An 18,833-nucleotide genomic window follows, 5' to 3' on the forward strand; every position below is an offset into this window, starting at 1 on the left:
CACACCCCACACACCCCAGGGCCAGCCACCTGGCCCCAGATGGCCAGGTCTCAAGGTCTCTCTCTTTTTTTTTTTTTTTTTTTTTTAACGTTTATTCCTTTATTTTGAGAGAGAGGAAGTGGGGGAGGGGTAGAGAGAGAGTCCCAAGCAGGCTCTGAGAACTCACGACCTCACAAACCGTGAGATCATGACCCGAGCCAAAAATCGAGTCAGAAGCTTAATCTACTGAGCCACCCAGGCGCCCCCAGGCCTTGGGATCTTGAGAAAGCCTCTGGCCTCCAGAGCAAGGAAGCCGGGGCTCTTATCTCCAGGCCCCGATAAACAGACCGGCTCCAAAGGGCTGCCCGGCACGCAGAAGGGTGAGCAGGGTGGGCCTCTTAGTTATCTGCCTTCTGGTCTTCTTTATGACTTTCAGGAGGATTTTGTTGGTTTTTTGTACCAAGATGTATTCATTTCTTCCCCTCCTGCAGATTCCTTTCATTTCTTTTATGCTTTGAAAGTTCTTCAACAAAAAAAAAAAAAAAGATTTTAAGTAATCTCTACACCCCATGTGGGGTTTGAACTCACAACCTCAAAATCAAGAGTCGCACACTTTACCGACTGAGCCGGGCAGGCACCCCAAGGAAGTCCTTCGTACATATTATTTTCAGCGTCTTACTGCTTCACTTTGAATTATTTTAACTTTGGCCGAAGAGGCTGTGCGTAAGGCTGGCGTCCTCCCTCCGCAGTTTTCTGGAGTCAGCCAGTTTTTTCTAGCACCACCCCTGTCAGCGCGCAAGGCCCTTCCCATGTGGCGACGACGGAGCGGGGTAGGGGGGGCTCCCCCAAGCCCTGCGCCTGGGCTGGGCTGTCTGGCCTCAGGCAGGACACCGTCTGCACGACTTGGGCGGCCCTCCATCCACCCTAGGCCCCTAATAACTTACCGTAAGCTCGTTAGCGGACTGACGTTCCGTTCCTGGGAAGAATTGACGTCCTCGTACTCGATCTTTCCATCCAGCAGTCAGGCGTCTTTCTCCGACTGCTCAAGCCTCTTTTTATTTCTCGTAGACTTTTCTTTATACGTCTCATGGGTGGTTCTTGTTCAATTTCATGCTGGATATTTTCCATTTTTGTTATTGGGGTTTCGCCAGGGTTCAGGGAAGCTGTTGATATTTGATTGTCATCTTAGGTCCAGCTGCTTGTCCACTCAGTCCTCTTTGGGGTTTTTGGTGGTTTTTGTTTTTTGGCTTTTTAAAAAATATTTATTTCTTTATTTTGAGAGAGAGAACAGGGGAAAGGCAGAGAGAGAGGGAGAGAGAATCCCGAGCGGACTCCGTGCCGTCGTCCGCAGACCCCAATGCGGCGGGGGGGGGGGGGGGGGGGGGGGTGTGGTTGGATCCCACAAACCGTGAGATCATGACCTGAGCCGAAATCAAATGTCGGACGCATAACTGACTGAGCCACCGTGGCGCCCCCCTCAGGCCTCTTTGTGATTTGAGTTATTTCAGCTGCTTGTTCTGAGTTTCCTGGGTAGACAATTCTATCCTTGAAAATAACGAAGATTTACTCTTTCTAATAGCTCCACACTCTTGTTTCTGGTTTGGGTTTTCTGACATTACTGGAACTTCCAGAACAGAGTTAAATAGCGGTGATGTCAGGGGCAGCCTTCGCTCAGCCATTTGTCTATCTGTCGCATCCCGAGGGGAACGGTGAGGCCATTATCCCGGTGGCGCTGTAAGAGGCTTTCAGAAGCCATGAGTGTCTGTGCCTCCCCACCCGACATCCTCCTTTTCCGCCCATCTGGGACGGGGATGCTCTCCCGGCCCCGCCGCCTGTCTGCACCTGCCCCTCCAGGGAGACCTTTGTGAACGGGCCGAGTGACCAGCCCTCCCTTGGAACAACCACGGCCCTCCTCTCGGGGCCCACGGACCGGGGTCTTGCCATGCTGTGCAAGCCCAGAGTGGCCACGTAGCTCATTTCTCTCTGTGAGTTTGCAGGTTCCCAGAGGCGGGGACTGGGCTTGGTGACAGCTCCCCTCCCCCAACCCTGAACGGACAAGGAAGGCCCTTGTTGTTCCTCAGACATTTTGTTCCAAAGCTGAAAAGTCCCCCGCACACGCCCCTGGCACCCACTCAGCCTGTAAGCCAAGCCTGGCCCGTGGTCTGCGGAGGGGCTGGGCACAGGACGGTCAGACCAGCCTGGGCAAAGCGGTAGGGACCTCCGGGAAGCCAGGCCACCAGAGCTGGCAGGGCTCCCCCTGCCCCTGCTTTTGTCCCCTAGGAGCCTCAGCTCGGGAATGCGTCAAAGGGAGCCCTGTGTGTGCCACCGTTTTGTCCTCTAGACCACAGGAGGCCACCTGGCCTGAGTGAAAGCACCCTCTGTCTTCTCTGCGTCTCACTTATGACAGCCCTGCCACCTGAGCTTTCTCCCTCCGTGTGACAAGGACTCTCCTGGAGGAGAGGAGGTGTGGGGGTCCTCCAGGCCCCGCACCCACTATGGGGGGGTTGCGGAGAGCAGACTCTGACTGAGTCGTGCGCCTAGCATCGGCCGAACACGGCATGCGACATATCGCTTAATCTTTGCTTAACCACGAGGCAGGAGCCCTCATCGTGCCCATTTCACGGATGGAAGAGCTAAGGCCAAGAGACCTGAAATAACTCGCTCGAGGTTGTAGCTAGAAAAGGCAGCAGCAGCATCCAAACCCAGGCTGTCCTGCCCCCAGGCCAGCGCTCCTGGGTCCTGCCAGAACCTGCCCAAGGTACCACCTGCTGGACATTAGGAAATGAGCTTGTGGGGCCACCCCAGCTCTCTGATGAGTTGAGATGCAGGGAGCAGGCACCTCCTCCCAGCTTTGTACGTTCTGACGCCCTCTGCCTGCCTCCCCTGAGCCTGGTGCCCTACACGGCTAGATGCTGGCAATGAGCTGAGCCCGCAAGTCAGGCACACATCGCCAGACCGGGCGTGCACTCTCTGGTTGTCAGAGGGCCAGCCTTACCCTGCCAGATGGCCCTGCCCCTGCTCCAGCTGAGGTCACCGAGATGGGAACGTGCAGTGATGTGCGGTGACGTTTTGTTGTGTCACCGCACGCCACACGTGTAGCTGTGACGACAGTTCATGGTTCCATTCGTGGTCCCAAAGTCCCATTATATCTGCTTCATGTGCTGGTCCCTCAACAGCCCTGGGATGTGCCCATCAGACCCCCCCTCGATGAGTGAGGAGCCCCAAGCTCATGACAGGGCAGGGGAGGGTGTGTGTGAAGCAATTTGCTCAAATACTGAATTGTTTCCGAATCCCGAGCCCCTGCCTCCCTAAGCCTGGGGACACAGGGTCTGACAGGGAGGCCCACCGCTGCCCAAGGGACAGCCGGGCAGGGGGCCAGGGACCCAGCAGCGCCTGTGGGACAGTCTGCAGCATGGGGGCGGGGCACCCACGGGAGCCAGTGGGAGCTGGGGGAACGGCAACCCATGTGATCTCTGTCACTCCCCAGAGGCCACCAGAAAGCGATGAAAACAGTGGCTTGCTACAGAAACGCAACGTCAGCTGAATTCCCTGGTGCCACCCCTAAGTCCTTCTATGGGGACCTTCTGGTCTACCCACCTGGCGGGCCTGCCTTAAGGGTCACTTCCCGAGTGGAGTCCAACTAGCCCGAGAGGGTCCTCCGGGCCTGGGGCCACCTCCTGGGATGACCTGTGGGGCCGAGATGTGATCGGAAGGGCCCCTGTCCAGGGCCGAGAAGCCTGCAGACTCAGGCTGGGCCTGTGGGCCCATTTCCTGGCTTCTAGGAGGAGGTTAGAACAGGATCCAGCGGCCCCTTCTGTAGGCTCTCCGGAACCCTGGACCACAGCATTCCTCCCCCACCCGTCAACTGGCCGCTGAGGAACCTTCGAAGGCTGCCTCTGAAGCTTCCTTGGCTGGGACCTCTCCGAGACCAGCCGCAGCCCTGGCCTTAGTGACCGTCCTCGCGTAAATGGCCACACTTTCTGGGGATGAGCGAGACCCTTGCCAAGGCACAGGAGGCCACACGGAACAAAGGGGTCACTTCTAGTGGTGCTTCAGCCAGATGTGTCATGACCAGGGCCCCTGGTGCCAAGACGCCAGTCCTGGGGACAGTCTGGGCTTCCTTCCCACCAGGGCCCCTTCTTTCAAGAGTCATGGGCCCTGCCTGTGAGCTTGACGGTCACTTTCCTCTCTCTCACCTGGAGATGGGGGCATTGGATGGCCAATATCCAGGGTCTCGCCATCTGTAATGTGCTCTCCTCTCCTGACTGCAGTAAATAAGAATGATCGCCTTCCTCTGAAGGTGGATGGATCCAGGGAAGGGTGGATGAGGGCCAGTGTCCCAGGGGCCAGCACCTGGCATTTATGCCCATGTTCTCATTGGCTCCTCTTAACGAACAGTGATTTGGGTGCCGAACAGGGCTCAGAGAGACTAAGTGATCTGTGCAGGTCTAAGCCCAGCCTCCCTGTGTGGCCCTTCAGCATCGGCACCAGGAGCAGGGGGCCACTCTCTGAGCATCACCTTACGGTCTCAGTCCCCAAGGAGCGAGGTGGGCCGGTCTCCAGAGGACTGGACCCTAGAATTAAAGGGCTCCAGGGGCGCCTGGGTGGCTCGGTCGGTTAAGCGGCCGACTTCGGCTCGGGTCATGATCTCGCGGTCCGTGAGTTCAAGCCCCGCGTCGGGCACTGTGCTGACAGCTCAGAGCCTGGAGCCTGTTTCGGATTCTGTGTCTCCCTCTCTCTCTGCCCCTCCCCGTTCATGCTCTGTCTCTCTCTGTCTCAAAAATAAAATAAACGTTAAAAAAAAATTAAAAAATAAAAAAAAAATAAAAAAAAATAAAGGGCTCCAGGGACCCTGTGGGGCAGTGGCTCCCCTACCGGCTCGTGCTCAGCACGACCGAAGCAGCTATGTGCCCAGGCCCCAGCGTGGCCCTCCTCGTTCGGAGTGTCTGGGCGTCAGGGTGCCCTGGCTGGGACCAGATGGCTAGGCGTGGCCTCCCTGGCCTGCCGGCACCCTGAACAGAAAAGCATCCTCCTGGGGAAAGTGATTAGCTTTTGAAAATTGCGGGAGGCTCCAGGGAAGGAGCTGCTCCCACCCCGGTGACTGTTAACAATTCCCCTGGCCCTTACCTGGGTTCTCCCGGCTGCGGCGGGCTCTGGGGAGCTCCCCGGGATGCCCCGAGAGCTTTTCTCGCCCTCAAAGGGGTGGAGGCTGTCCAAGGAGCTCCCTCTGTGGGTCCCCATGTGAGTCATTCATTTGCTCACTCACTCCACAAACATTCGTTTAGGGCTTGCCGTGTGGACTCCGAGTCAGCTTTCTTGGGCCAGATCCCAGCTGGGCCCATTTTCCGTGTGGCCTTGGGCAATGATTTGACCCAGGTGCTCAGAAGCACCAGCCTCCTGGGCTGGCAGAGGCGTGGGTGAGCTCAGGCCTGCACGGGGTGAAGCTTGGGGTAGGCACCCTCAGCCCCGGCGAACCCGAGGAAACGGTGGCCACTGTTCGCCGGGGCAGCCAGGAGCCCCGAGGGCCAGAGGGGCTCAGCTTTGGGGGCCCAGGGTGCAGACTGACAGGAGAGGGGCGGTGGCCGCCGAGCGGTGGTGGGGGGGGGGGGCACGGGCGGCCGGAGCCTGGGGGTGATGGGTGCTCATGCTCTCTCCGCTCCCCTCAGTACGGCAAGAAGAAGCTGAAATACCTACCTTACAATCACCAGCACGAGTACTTCTTCCTGAGTGAGTGCCGGGGCGCACCCCACAACCACACCCCACAAGGGCCATATATCCGCTCTCGCCCGACACCCCTTCGGACCCAGAAATCGCCCCCAAGCCTGTTAGAGCAGAAGGGGCCCCGGCAGTAAACGGCATCCCCAGCAGACGGCACCTGGCCTGTGATACGGATGGGGCACAGACCCAGGGTCCTGCACTCAGGGGGTGGGGGGGTGGGGTCCCAGATAGAGGGGAGGGCGGGGTGGGGGTGGGGGGCGTCTGCTCCACCTCTGCTCCTCGGGCACAGGTCGCCACCTCTGCCTGTGAGCTGAAGGGCTGGGCCCCCCATCCAGGGCTCAGCCCGACTCCCGCCCCGGACCGTCCAGGCTCTGAGCACCTCTGTTCTCCCCGCAGTCGGGCCACCACTGCTCATCCCTGTGTACTTCCAGTACCAGATCATCATGACCATGATCACACGCAGAGACTGGGTGGTGAGTCAAGGGGTACAGCTGGCCAAGGGTGTGGGGGCACACAGGGGCAGGTGGGCCCAGGGGGCTGCCCTGTCCCCCCTCGGGAGGGGGGGCTGTCTTGTCACTCTCAGGAAAGGACCTCCTTTGAGGCTCCCAGGAACCGAGGAGACCACAGCGCCCCAGCCTCACACATTTCCCCCCTACACACACACACACACACACACATACACACACACACACACACACACACACACACACAGTGGGGGCAGTGGGAGGCCACCGCCTTTGCAGAGCTCCCTTGGAAAGTTCCCAAAGGCGACGTGATGAGAGCCAGACTCGGGCCACCTGTCCACCGCTCCGGCCACTGCCTCCCGTGCGGCCCCGAGACCCCGTGAGCCAGGGCACACCATGCTCCGCGTGGTGAACGGAGAGCCGCCGGGCGCTGGCTCAGATGACAGGTGCATCCGGTTGCTACGGCCGTGCAAGAAAGGAGCACAGAGTGGCAGCTGTGTCCCACCACAGAGGGGTCGCTCTCGCAGTTCTGGGGGCTAGCAGCCAGAGGTGAGGTGTTGGGGATGTAGATCCTTCCGAGGGCTGTTAGGGAGGACCTGGTCCCGGCCAGTCTCCTTGGCCTGTGGACAGCCGGGTCCCCTGTGGGTGTCTCTCATCGTCTTCCCTGTATGCACCTGTATCTGTGTCCAGATTCCCCTTGGCGAAGAACGCCGGTCACAGTGAATGAGGGCCCACCCTGTGGACCCCAGCTTAGCTGATGACATTTGCAGCGACCCTAGCTCCAGACAAGCTCACGGGAGGCCCTGGGAGCAGGGTTTCAACGTACGCATTTTAGGGGGACACAATCCAGCCTGTCACGTCGGGCTTGGCAGAATCTCCAGATTCTGCGTCCAGAGAGAGCCGTCCAGCGCGGCCCACGCCCCGGCCGTTGGCTTTACGTAGAGTGCAGGCGTGATTCTATGCACCAGGTTGATAGAATGACCCAGATGGAGCCATCCCCACTGGCAGAGCCTTGCCTGTGGCAGAGTGTGGCTCCCTGGGACTGGGACGGGGCCCCTGCCCTGAAGGCCAAGTGGAGCTGGACGTAGGTATTGCTGGTCTTTTTTTTTTTTTTTTTTTAACCCAGTTTCATAAATGAGAATATTGAGACTCTGAGAGTTTGGGACTTGCCCAGGATGACACCAAGCGGGGGGGGGGGGGGGGTCTGGCACTAGAACCCAGGCCCTGTGCTCTCCCCTTACATCAGCCCCCAGTCTCTCTCAAATACTACCTCCTGTTTCTATAGCATTTGAACGGCTTCCGAGTACTTTGCCTTAACCTCTCTCGTTGAAATTGTGGGACAGGGGCCATGCCTGTTGATTCTGCTAAGGTCCAGGGCTGGGACCCAGGAGGCGTTGGGGTGGTCCGGGAGGCAGTAGATTCTGGAAGTCCCTGCCAGCCCTGTGTTGGCAGAACCCGTACCACCCGCTTCTGGGACATGATATTTTTCCGGAAGCGAGCGTTTCATCAGTACTTACCGTGTTCCAGGAACAGTTCAGCACGGCCACCTACCTTATGTTTTACCCTGGTTTATGAGTTAAACGGCACAGGCTGGAGGATGGGAGTTTCTGGGTCAGTTAAACCCTGGGAATTTGAACCCACACCTCCCGCCTGCGGAAACTGCTGTTTCCCCTGGGGACCCCGGGCTCTGGAAGGGATCACACAGCTGAAAAGGAACTTGAGCCCTGCCGTGTGGGGTTTCGCGGTGCTGCTGGAGGTATTTTTTTTTTTAAGTCTATTTATTTATTTTGAGAGAGGGGCAGGGGAGGGGCAGAGAGAGAGAGAGAGAAGGAGAGAGAGAATCCCAAGCAGGCTCCGTGCTGTCAGCACAGAGCCCGGTGCTGTCAGCACAGAGCCCGATGCGGGGCCTGAACTCACCAACCATGAGATCATGACCTGAGCTGAAATCAAGAGTCGGACACTTAACCAACTGAGCCACCCAGGCACCCCAGCTACTGGGGGTATTTTAACCAGCTTTCATGGCAGATGACTCCTGCCTGAATATTTCCTTTTTTTTTTTACCGTCCTTGTTCCCCAAGGGACAAAGTACTTGATAAGGACAGCAGGAAAGGAAATGAGGCTACGTACCTCAATGGGATCAGGTGGCAGAACCAGGGGAATATGATAGGACCCCTCAGCGCCCTGCCCTTGCCCCTGCTGGGGAGTCGGGTTCAAGCTGGGTGAGAGGGACCGGCCTCCAGCCTCGGGCTCCTTCTACAAAACAGGAGCTGACTGCGGTCAGGTCCGGTGCTGGGGATTCAGAGCAGTTAAGATCCAGGGCCACGCCTGGGGTCCATGACTGCACAGGGCATGGGACAGACATGTGTCCTGCAGGGGCTTGGGGCAGTGGCTTGGGGCAGTGGTCCGCCGCAGGAGCGGTTCTGCTGGGCCAGCTGGCAATATCTGGAGACATTTTTGGTGGTCACAACTCGGGGGAGACAGTGCGACTGGCATCTGGTGGGCATCTAGCCGGGGACGCTGCTAAACGTCCTGTCACGGACGGGACAGACAGGCCCCCGCGGTGGAGAGTTAGCCCCAAAGGCGGTCGGTCGTGTAGAGGATGAGAAATCCTGGCCTGGAGGGGAGGGCTTGAGACACTGTCAGTCAGAGCTTCAAGGAGAGAGGTGTTTACTCTCCGGCAATGTTGCCCGTCACCATATCCTGGAGGTTCTGGGTCCGACGCCACGAGCCACTCTCTCCTGAGATTCTCTCCGTCCGCGTCCGCGTCCTACCTCTGCTGGTTCTCCTCCCTGTGCTTCCCTGCCCCTGACATCAGTGGTCCTGTGGTCATGTGTCCCTCTGCACAAAAAGAAAGAAGCACGCACCTCATTCATATACATGTACTTTCTTTTTTTTTTTTTTAATTTTTAAAAAGTGTTTATTCATTTTTGAGAGACAGACAGTGCGCTAGTCGGGGAGGGGCCGAGGGAGAGGGAGACGCAGACTCCGAAGCAGGCCCCAGGCTCCGAGCTGTCAGCACAGAGCCCCACGCGGGGCTCGGACCCACGAACCGCGAGATCATGACCTGAGCCGAAGTCGGACGCTTAACGGACTGAGCCGCCCAGGCAGCCCCAATATACACATACTTTCTACTGTACCACGAACACACACAAGAGATGAAAATGAACGTGATGGAAAAGTTGGAGCAGAACTCGGAATGCTCGCTTCTCCCACCGCCTTCAAGACCCCTCGCTGGATCCCAAGGTCGTGCCCTCCTGGCCTCCCAGCTGCTCCCCTCTGCCTTTCCTGCTCAGCCGATGGCACCAGTGCAGGGACCAGCCGGGATTCCTCACGACCAACCAGTCCTCAGATGCACCTGCCTCCACCTCCTAAATCGTTCTGGAATCTGTATCTCCTCCTTGGGACTGGGGGCCCTGCTTCGAGTCTCCATCATTTCCTGTCTCAGCTACCGAAATAACCTAATCCCTCCATCTCCAGTTGGCAGGGATCTATTTTAAGATTCAAATGGGACTGTGTTCTTCCGATGTGTAAACCTCTCAGGAGTTTTCTGTTGCCCGAGAGGTAGAAGTCAGTGTCCCAAGGCAGACGGGACCTGGTGTTGTCTCCCGCCCCCACGGCGAGCACTTGGGCTGTAGCACATGGGACGTAAGATCTGCATATAAACCCAGCCCCTGCCCCCCGCTCACCTCCCCACCCCCGCGCACCCCACCATCTCTCCTGTCTGGGCTTTTTTTCGTATCGTCGCCTTTCTGCAAATGTCTCCTACAGTTCTTTGCTTGGCTGCCCTCTGGTTCGTCCCAGCCCAGCTCAGGCACCTGCCTCCTAAGGAAGGCCTTTCCTAAATCCGAGGATCGTGTCAGGACCCCACCCAGTGCTCCCCATTGCTTCTGTCACCTTCCATCCAGACGCGGGGCTCGTGAAGGACCTCCTTTTGCTCCTAGCACCCAACTCAGCCTCTGATAGAGAGGAGGCATTCAAGGAGGAACCTGGCCAGACTGGGTGGCTCAGTCGGTTGAGCATTTGGCTTCAGCTCAGGTCATGAGCTGGCGGTTCTTGAGTTCGAGTCCCGCGTCGGGCTCTGGGCTGACAGCTCAGAGCCCGGAGCCTGCCTCAGATTCTGTGTCTCCCTCTCTCTCTGCCCCTGCCCTGCTTGCACTCTGTCTCTCTCAAAAATAAACATTACAACGACAACAACAATAGATATAGGATGAGTTGGCCAAGCAGACAAGGGGAGAAGGAGCCTCCAGGTGGGTGCAGCCTGGACGCAGACCCTGAGCTAGGTCGAGAGACTGGCTGCATGAGGAGGCCAGGTCGGTGGGCAGGCATGTGAAGGGCCCATGCGCCCTACCCAGAGGCTAGGGCTTATCCTTTATCTAGTGGGGGACGGGGCGAGTGGTGGCTTTGGGGGTGGCAGTGTCATGATCCAAGTTGCGTGTTAGGAAGATCTCCGTGGTGACAGTGTGCAGGGACTGGATTGGAGTCGTTCAGAGCTTATACTTGTAGGCTTCACTTACTGTTGTAATAGGTGGTCAACCCATGTCCAACCTCGGTGGGAGGTTCTCTCCCTGTCCCGCAGATGAGGACACAGAGGCACAGCTGGATGAGTCACCCACAGCTATACAGAGCCAATGGTGGAGATGGGACTCACACAGGCAGCCCCACTTAGAGGCCGCGCTGAGTCTCTGGAGAGGAAAAGTGATGGGGGAGAGCAAACAGTGCAAAGGCCCTGGGGCCGGAATAAGCTGGGTCAGGGTGGCTGGAGAGAGAGTGGTCCCTGATCCTGCAGAGCTCTGCGGGAGAGACAGGTTCTGCTCAGGGCTGAGAAGGTGGCTCTGGTTGCCATGGTGCACGAGGAGAAGCAGGAGACCGATGGGAGGCATGCGGACTCGGGTCGGGTTGCAGCGAGGCAGTGGAGAGAGAGGGACCCGTTCCACAGAGGGCCTACCCGTGGGGCTGCCGTGGAGGGTAGAGCAGTGGGGACAGCCGAGGGAGGCACTTGCCCAGTGACAGAAGACAAGCAAGCTTGCGATGCTGTTGTCACCTTGGCGAGGGGCAGGCCGGGAGAGGGGACAGGAGGAGAATCAAATGTGTGGAGAGGACCAGCAGAGTCAGAGCCTGCTGGGAGAGCCTTTCCGTGGAGGACGGACGGTGTCGCTGGTCTTTGTCCTGCAAGGAAGGAGATCCCGGGTCCCAATGGGAGGACACGGCTGAAGGGCAGCTGTGGGGGGCATTATATGCACCTTCAGAATCCCCGGGACCAGAAAGGGGCTGTTCCTTGGCTGGCGTCTCCTGCTCCCCGCCCTGTTTCTTTCCCTGAAGCAAAGCACCCAGCCCCCTCCTGCTGCACACACGTTCAGCATTTCCCCGGAAACAAAGACGGCCACCAGCCCTGTGCGGGCAAGCATCGCATCCTCCGCGGGCCTGGTGCCCCACGTCCTGAGGCCACCTTTGCCTAGTGCGGCGCGCGAGGGGCTGTGGGCACACGTGTGGTCAGGATGCAGCGCCCGGGAGGACGGCTGTCCCACATCTAATCTTGTTCTCTGTGCAGGACTTGGCCTGGGCCGTCAGCTATTATGCTCGATTCTTGCTCACCTACAGCCCTTTCTATGGCATCCTGGGGGCCGTCCTTTTCCTCAACTTCATCAGGTACCTGAGCTTGGCCTTGACAGGGCTTTGACACGGGGGGGGGGGGGGGGGGGTTCCGTGCGGAAGGGCTCAGAGCTCCCCACTTCCTGCCCTGGGCCCCACGACGTGGCGCCTCGGCAAGGGCCGTGGCTCGCCCCCCGCCCCCGCCCCTGCCCCGGGCCGTCTGTGGCTAGGGGAGAGGCTCTGTTCCTGCCACGGCTGGGCCCCACGGGCAGCAAGACTCCGTGGCTCCTGCGCTGAGCCGGACTGTCTTCCAGGTTCCTGGAGAGCCACTGGTTTGTGTGGGTCACGCAGATGAACCACCTCGTCATGGAGATCGACTGCGAGCCTTACCGTGACTGGTTCAGCAGCCAGGTGAGGGCAGCAGAGCTGGTCACCCGGGCCCCACAGCGTGTGCGGGTCCATTTCCCGGCCTCCAGAACTTGGCTGCCCGGTGCGCCCGGTGGGGCCTCCCTGGGGCTGCCTGTGGCCTCCCACTGGGAGGGCTGAGGTCTCTAGGCAGGGCTGTGCGAGAGGGAGGGGTGGGCCTGGGGGCGGGGGGAAGGAGGTGAAGCCCTCATTCTCCCTTCCGCTCCTGGCCTCCCGCCCCCTCCCCTCTGCAGCTGGCTGCCACCTGCAACGTGGAACAGTCCTTGTTCAATGACTGGTTCAGCGGGCACCTCAACTTCCAGATCGAGCACCAGTGAGCGCGGGCGGGCAGGCGGGCCGGCGGGGAAGGTGGGTGGCACAGGGAGGAGGCCACCAGCCCCATTCGGGCTCGGGCAGCACCTCGGGGCGACCTCTCTCCCTCACCCTGGCCAGGCTCCCTCCAGAGCACCGAGCTCTGCAGCCGAGGTCAGGGAGGGGGGCTCACTCTGCACCGGGGACGGCCACCCCTCACGTGTGGCCCAAGCTTTGTGATTCGAGAGCTTGTAGCAACGGCCTCCCTCGATCCTGTAAGCCTACAGGGCAGGGGGATCGATCCCTTTGCTGACAGGGGAGCTGAGGCCCAGCTGGGCCCCACCGCCCGAGTGCCGGCTCCTCTGGGGGCACAGCGGGAGAGCCCTCACCCTGGCCCTGCTCCCCCCAGCCTCTTCCCCACCATGCCCCGGCACAACTTCCACAAGGTGGCCCCGCTGGTGAAGTCTCTGTGCGCCAAGCACGGCATTAAGTACCAGGAGAAGCCACTGCTGAGGGCCCTGCAGGACATCATCAGGTAAGGGGGGAGGCCACGGGTGCTGGGGCCCAGGGCCGAGACCAGCTGTTGACAGCTGGGGACTGACAACAGCAAGGGGGCCGCGCCCTGCCAGAGCGGGCGTCCCCACCAGGCCACCTCCCTTACTAGGGATGGCCTGGCTTCTCTCTGGGCTGGCTGAGGACCTTCCCTTTGTCCTTCCTAGGTGGGGGTGGGGGTGGGGGGAGGATCCCGCCCCTCCTGGGCCCTGACTGTCCCTTCCTCCTCCCAGGTCCCTGAAGAAGTCCGGGCAGCTGTGGCTGGACGCGTACCTCCACAAATGAAGCCTTTGGGGCGCCCGCGGGGAAGGGGGAGCAGGGGGGAGTGCTGGCCACGGGGTGGGGGGGTGGGCTTTTGTTCCGAGGGGTGTCCGCGAGGCCGGGGTACACGCTGGCCCACAGACCCCATTTTTGGTCTTTCTCTCGTTTTCCCTCTCCTCTTTCCCTTCCCTTCTCGCCCTCATGGGGCTGCCCTCTTGTCAGGCGGCCCCTCCCCCTCTCCGCCCCGCCCCCAACCCCAGGAGCAGAGAGAGGTGCTCCGTCCCAGCCCCCACCTCCTGCCCCTAAACTTCTGTCGGGCCAGAGGTCCACAGATGCGGCCCGCGACACACCCGCCTCCCCAGCCTTGCTGCCTGGCCTCTGGGCCTCACGCCTCCTTTTCTGCCTCAGATGCTCTTGGGGTCCGTGGGCCGGGGTCCTCGCCGGGCGCGATGCTCTCCCCGGCCCTGCAGGCCCCGCCGCCTGTGTCAGCCGGTGTCAGGGAGCCTGTGTCCTCCTCGTTCCCGTCTCCCGCCCAGCCCACGCTGGGACCACCGGTGCTCGGGGCCTCCCTGCCGGTGCCACCTCTCTCCGGATATCCAGGGTCCTGGCCCGCCTCCCGACTGCCTTTGCCTGAGCAGCGCAGCCAGCTCAGACCCCCCCCCCCCCCCCCGGGGCCCCGGGAAGTGTCCTCGCCCCTCCGGTGCCCTCTGACCCAGGGCTTGTGCTGTTCCACCCGACGTCTTCCCGGCCGCAGGGCCTATGACCTCGGGTCCGAGGGGGCGGTCCTGAAGGTGGGCTCAGCGGAGGCCCCCCGTGGCCAGGTCAGGCAGGTCCTGTCAGGTCCCAGGAGCATCAGCCTTGCGCCCCGCCCACCCTCTTCGGGCTGGGAGACCTAAGATTCTGGAGCTATGGACCCCTTCTCCAAGGTGCTCCCCCACCTGCCAGGCAGCGCCAGCCAGTCTCTCCGCCTGGCCAAGTGGCCTCGGGCCTTTCCAGCTGCAGGAGGGCGCCCGAGGGAGGCCTCACGCAGCCCCTCCCCCGAGTTGGGGCTGCCAGTGTGGACATGCTCACACTGTCTCCCGCTGTCCCATCTTCTGGCGTTTTTAACCTTTTGCTACACGGTACATTCTGACAGGCGGGTGGCAGCAGGGCTGGGCCTTGTGACAACTTTTACCACCTGCCCCTCACCGCCTCCCCAGGCCCCGCAGTCGGCTGAGCCGGGCTCACTCAGCCCACGGTGGCCCTGACTGCGGGGGGCTGCTGGGGCCGCTGCTGTCGTCGAGGGGGCAGTGGGGGCACAGAGAGAGGCAGTCCCGGAGGAGGTGACCCTGAGCAGCTGGGCGGGGACGGGGGGGGGGGGTGCGGGGGGGACTGGGAGGGAGGTCTAATGAGGGCCGAGTAAACACTGCAACTAGGCGTTTGGGGCTGGAGGCCAGGTGGCCGAGGGGATGGGAAGTGAGAGGGAGGAGGCCTCCGGCCTGGGGCGTTCGGAAATCTAACCCACTAACCAATATTTAGCGTCAGGGGAGGGGAGCGGAAGCAAGCTCAAAGTGGGGCCTTCGGGGGAAGGCTGTAGTCCCCCTGGCTGGGGGGGACCAGCCTCTAGTGTGACAAACCTCCGGCTTGCCATGGCAGCGTGGGCCCGAGGCCCCCCCACTGAGAACGCGAGGCCCAAGGAGCTGTCCCTCCCCCAGAGACAGAATGGACCCATAGGGAACTGATCTTAATTTTTACCACGTTGTTTCCCTGCTCCCCCTACATTTGTTGGAAATAAAAGTAATTTTATTCTCACTTTCTTGATCAGCGGATGACTTTATGAGTGTTAATGCTGGGCAGGGTGTCGGGATTGGAGGAAGGGGCTTTGCAATCAGGGTCCGGGGCACCAGGGAGGAGGCTCGTGCTGACACAGGCGGCCTTTTCCCTGTCCCCTCCCCAGCTGCAGTCACCCCACCTCCGCCCCCTGCTGCCTCTGTTCTGGAGAGAACTTCTCTCCCCTCCCCTTAAGTGCATTCACACAAACCCAACTCCAGACGTGGCCACCAGAGCCACAGGAGGCTTTCTGGAAGGTCTCTGGAGGGCAGCAAGGAGGAGCTGCCCGAGGCCACCTTCCTGCCATCCCCATCTCTGTCCCCAGTTTATCCTCAGACCAGCTGTCTGCCCACAACCTCACCGGTCAACTGGCTTCTGCCAGACTCCCTTCTCCCCATTTCCTGGTCTGTGCACAGAGCCCCGGGGGCAAAGAAACTCTCAGAAGGGGCTTTGGAAAGTCCTGGAGACCTACGCTTCCGTCTTGTGGCCCGTGCCGTGGCTCATTGGGTCCCCACAACCTGGGGAGACAGCCATGCCATCTCAGTCCAGGGCCACCAGCTCAGAGGCAATGGCAGAGACTGAGTCCCACGCCTGGGAAAAGTCCAAAGGGATGTGCCAGGGATCCTTGCTCGGTTTGCCTCCCATGCTGCTCTGCTCCCCCGCTTCTGGGTGGCTCACTTGGCAGGTCAAGCCAGGTGTGCCAGGAAAGGGCCAGGAAGTTCAGCACAGCCAGCACCTCAGGGGGCTCCCCATTTAGCCTTGCATCTCCTAGCAGGGCTGGGGAGGGCTCCAGAGTAGACCCTCGTCCCCCTCTTGCTTTCCCCATGACTTCAGTATAGCCAGCAGTGACAGCCAGGTGTCCCGAGTGGGGGGTGTGTATGTCCCCAGTGGGTGCGGGGACACTGCAGTAGGACCCAGGATTGCAGAAGGAGGCCTGAGCCAGGAGGCAGAGACCCACCGAGTGGCCTTGGGGGAGTCCTTTGCCCCTATTCTCTGGGCCACATTTGTCTATTGAAGGCACCGGGCTACAGTGATCTGACCTGCGAGCCCCTGCCCTGGCCCTTCTGGGAGACCCTTTAGAGGCTCTTGAGGCTGAAAGACCTTCAGGAACACACTTCCCATCCCTCTCACCTGGGCCTGTGTTCCACCTCCTGCCTAGGCTGGGTGTGGTCCCCTGTGTCCCGGGTGGCCCTACCACCCCACCGGCTGGAAGCCCAGGGCTCATCACCTGTGACAGCCCGGCTCCTGGGGAAGGGGAGAGTGGTGGTGGGGTGGGAGTGGGGGGCGGCTGGGGCTATGAGGGCACCCGCTAAACCTTGGCTCAGGTCAGTGGGCATGTGGATCTTCTCTGTGACTCCTTCCCACCACACCGTCCTTGACCTGAAGTATTACCCTTGGGGCAAGAAGCTGGGGACGCCCATACCTGCTCTCTGCCCAATTGCTTCTCCTGTCCCCGGACCTGGCAGAGAGAATCATGGGGGTCGGATCCCCACCCCCTGCCAAAGTCATGACACCCTCACATTCAAGGCTCTGAGTGATGATAAGACTGGAAGCTTCCATTCACAGGTGAGGCTGGAACGGGAAGGGAAGGGCCTGGCCTGAGGCCACTTGGTGGCAACAGCTGGGTCCCAGCTCCTCACCCAGCACTCTGCCTGGGCATCTTCTTCGCTTCCTTGAGGGAAAGGCTGTCTCCCAGAACAAGGCACCTCCCCCCCCCCCCCCCCCCCCCGACGCACACAACATGTCAAATGCCAGTCCACTCCCGAGAGGCCAGGCAGCTGTCTAGGGGGACAGAGACAGCAGGCCGAGTCCTTGCGGAGAGGAGAGCACACTCCCAGCAAGGTGGCCACCCTGGTGAATAGTATCAGTTTGCCGGGTGGCCCGGGCACGTGCAGGGTGCCAGGCCCCGGAGAAGGGGTCAGCAGAGCAGCCCGGCCTGTGCATGCTCCCAGAGCCCCAGAGGTGGTCAGTGCCCTGGCAAGTTCCTTAGGCCTCTGGTGGGACCCTCAGAAACCCTCTTGGCCCACTGGGAGGAGAGAGGAGGCCTTTGGTGACAAGGGGCAGGGCAGAGGCGGCAGCCCTGGGCCCGGATGGCCCTTGGGAGCCATCGGCCACTGCTCATGAGACACCGTGCTTTGGACCAATCAGGACTCCTCAGCTGTCCCAGCCGCACCATCCCCAGAGAGCTGTGCCCCTCTGGACAGGACATAACTTCTCAAAGAATCCTTGCTCTGACAGCTGACACGTGGAAATGATAGGCTGTGGACCCCAGGAGTGCGCACAACTACTTGCGAAGAAACTGAAGCCCCTGGGGCACCTGGGTGGCTCAGTCAAGCATCCCAGTCAAGCGTCAAGTTCAGGTCACGATCTTGCAGTTCGTGAGTTCAAGCCCCACATCAGGCTCTGTGCTGACAGCTCAGAGCCTGGAGCCTGCTTCAAATTCTCTCTCTCTCTCTCTCTCTCTGCCCCTCCCCTGCCTCTCTCGAAAATAAACAAACATTAAAAAAAAAATTTTTTTTTTTTTTTTTTTAAATAAGAAACTGAGGCCCGGAGAGGTCTGGAGATCCGGAGCTCTCTTGGCCGCATTTGACATTTCTAACCAGACTGGCCCAAGCATACACACAAGGGGCCACCTAGCATGCTAGTTTGAAGGCCACGTCTCTATGGTCCTCTGCCATTATAAATGTGTTTCTTTGTATTTTGAAGGCATTTAGTTCTTTCTTCCAAATTCAAGGGCCAGTACCCAGGAGAATTAGTGACAGGTCCCGAGAGCTTGGAAAGGACCAAGCAGAAGAGGCGGCCGGGTGCTCTAGGACGTGTCCAGGGAAGGGGAGTGTGGGAAAGACCAGTGAAAGACAGCAACCTGTCCTGTCCCAAAGGAGTCCGTTCATAACTGGGACCAGCCATTCCCAACATCACAGGCAGGGCTGGTACTTGTGAATCTCCTTTTCTGCCATCTGCCCGGGCTGTGCAGATGTAGGCAGATGGTAAAGCAGGGATACGGGGTTTCTTGGAGGCTCCGCCAAGGCCCTTCCTTCCTTCCTTCCTTTTACAAACCTAGCCCACGCTCCCTAGGTTTTTGTTCCATGACTGCATAAGACATCTGATAAGGGGGAGCTCAGCCCAGGAGAGGCGTGATGACCTATCCCCAGAGGTTCTAGCATGGGGGACAGAGTGGAACAAGGATAAGGATGACCCGCCAGTGAAGGATTTCAGGCAATAAGGAGAGATCGGTGGCTATTTGAGGCCAGGCGTCTTCCCTAAGCGTCCTCGGAGGAGGAGGTCCCTAGGCAACCACCCATTTGCAGGCGGAGAGAGCACTCCCCGCGGCCACCACCAGGGGCAGCATGGAGCGTGCCCTGCCCCACAATGGTGCAGATACTCTGGATGCCCCTAGGTGGCGTTGCAGGCTCAGCCTTCCCCACGGTGGGGACTGCTGCCCTCAGGTCTGTCCCTCCGAGCCACTGCAGGAAATGCCGCGGTTGTACAGGAGATGGAGGGAATGCCATCCCGGGGCCCGCATGGCACCGCTCAGACAGCCACGGGCTTGTCCCAGGTCAGGGCAGGTGGGGCCCCAGGGTGTAGGGCTTTGTGCATAAAACTTTTTACATTTCAGAGGCCTGTTGCCAAGCCCTATGCAAAGAGCCTTCCATACAGCATCCCTTTTACCTTCCGTCACCCTCGGGGATCATACTACCGCTCAGAGAGGTTGAATAACTTCCACAAGGTCACACAGCTCTGAGT

The 18,833-nt window shown here is 60.0% G+C and overlaps 1 protein-coding gene across 1 annotated transcript in view; it reads left to right on the forward strand.

Annotated features, from left to right (window-relative positions):
• The window catches only part of FADS2 (fatty acid desaturase 2), a 32,114-nt gene extending 18,767 nt beyond the window's left edge, over positions 1–13,347 (forward strand). The window contains exons 6-12 of the mRNA XM_042907277.1: positions 5,646–5,706; positions 6,094–6,170; positions 11,710–11,807; positions 12,065–12,161; positions 12,410–12,489; positions 12,877–13,002; positions 13,253–13,347. Coding sequence (XP_042763211.1) covers positions 5,646–5,706; positions 6,094–6,170; positions 11,710–11,807; positions 12,065–12,161; positions 12,410–12,489; positions 12,877–13,002; positions 13,253–13,304 — 591 coding nt within the window. The 3' untranslated portion in view covers positions 13,305–13,347. The remainder of the gene's footprint in view (positions 1–5,645; positions 5,707–6,093; positions 6,171–11,709; positions 11,808–12,064; positions 12,162–12,409; positions 12,490–12,876; positions 13,003–13,252) is intronic.
• Positions 13,348–18,833: the final 5,486 nt, after the last annotated feature.

Source organism: Panthera leo, chromosome D1, assembly GCF_018350215.1.
Source record: "Panthera leo isolate Ple1 chromosome D1, P.leo_Ple1_pat1.1, whole genome shotgun sequence".
Lineage (NCBI taxonomy): Eukaryota > Metazoa > Chordata > Mammalia > Carnivora > Felidae > Panthera > Panthera leo.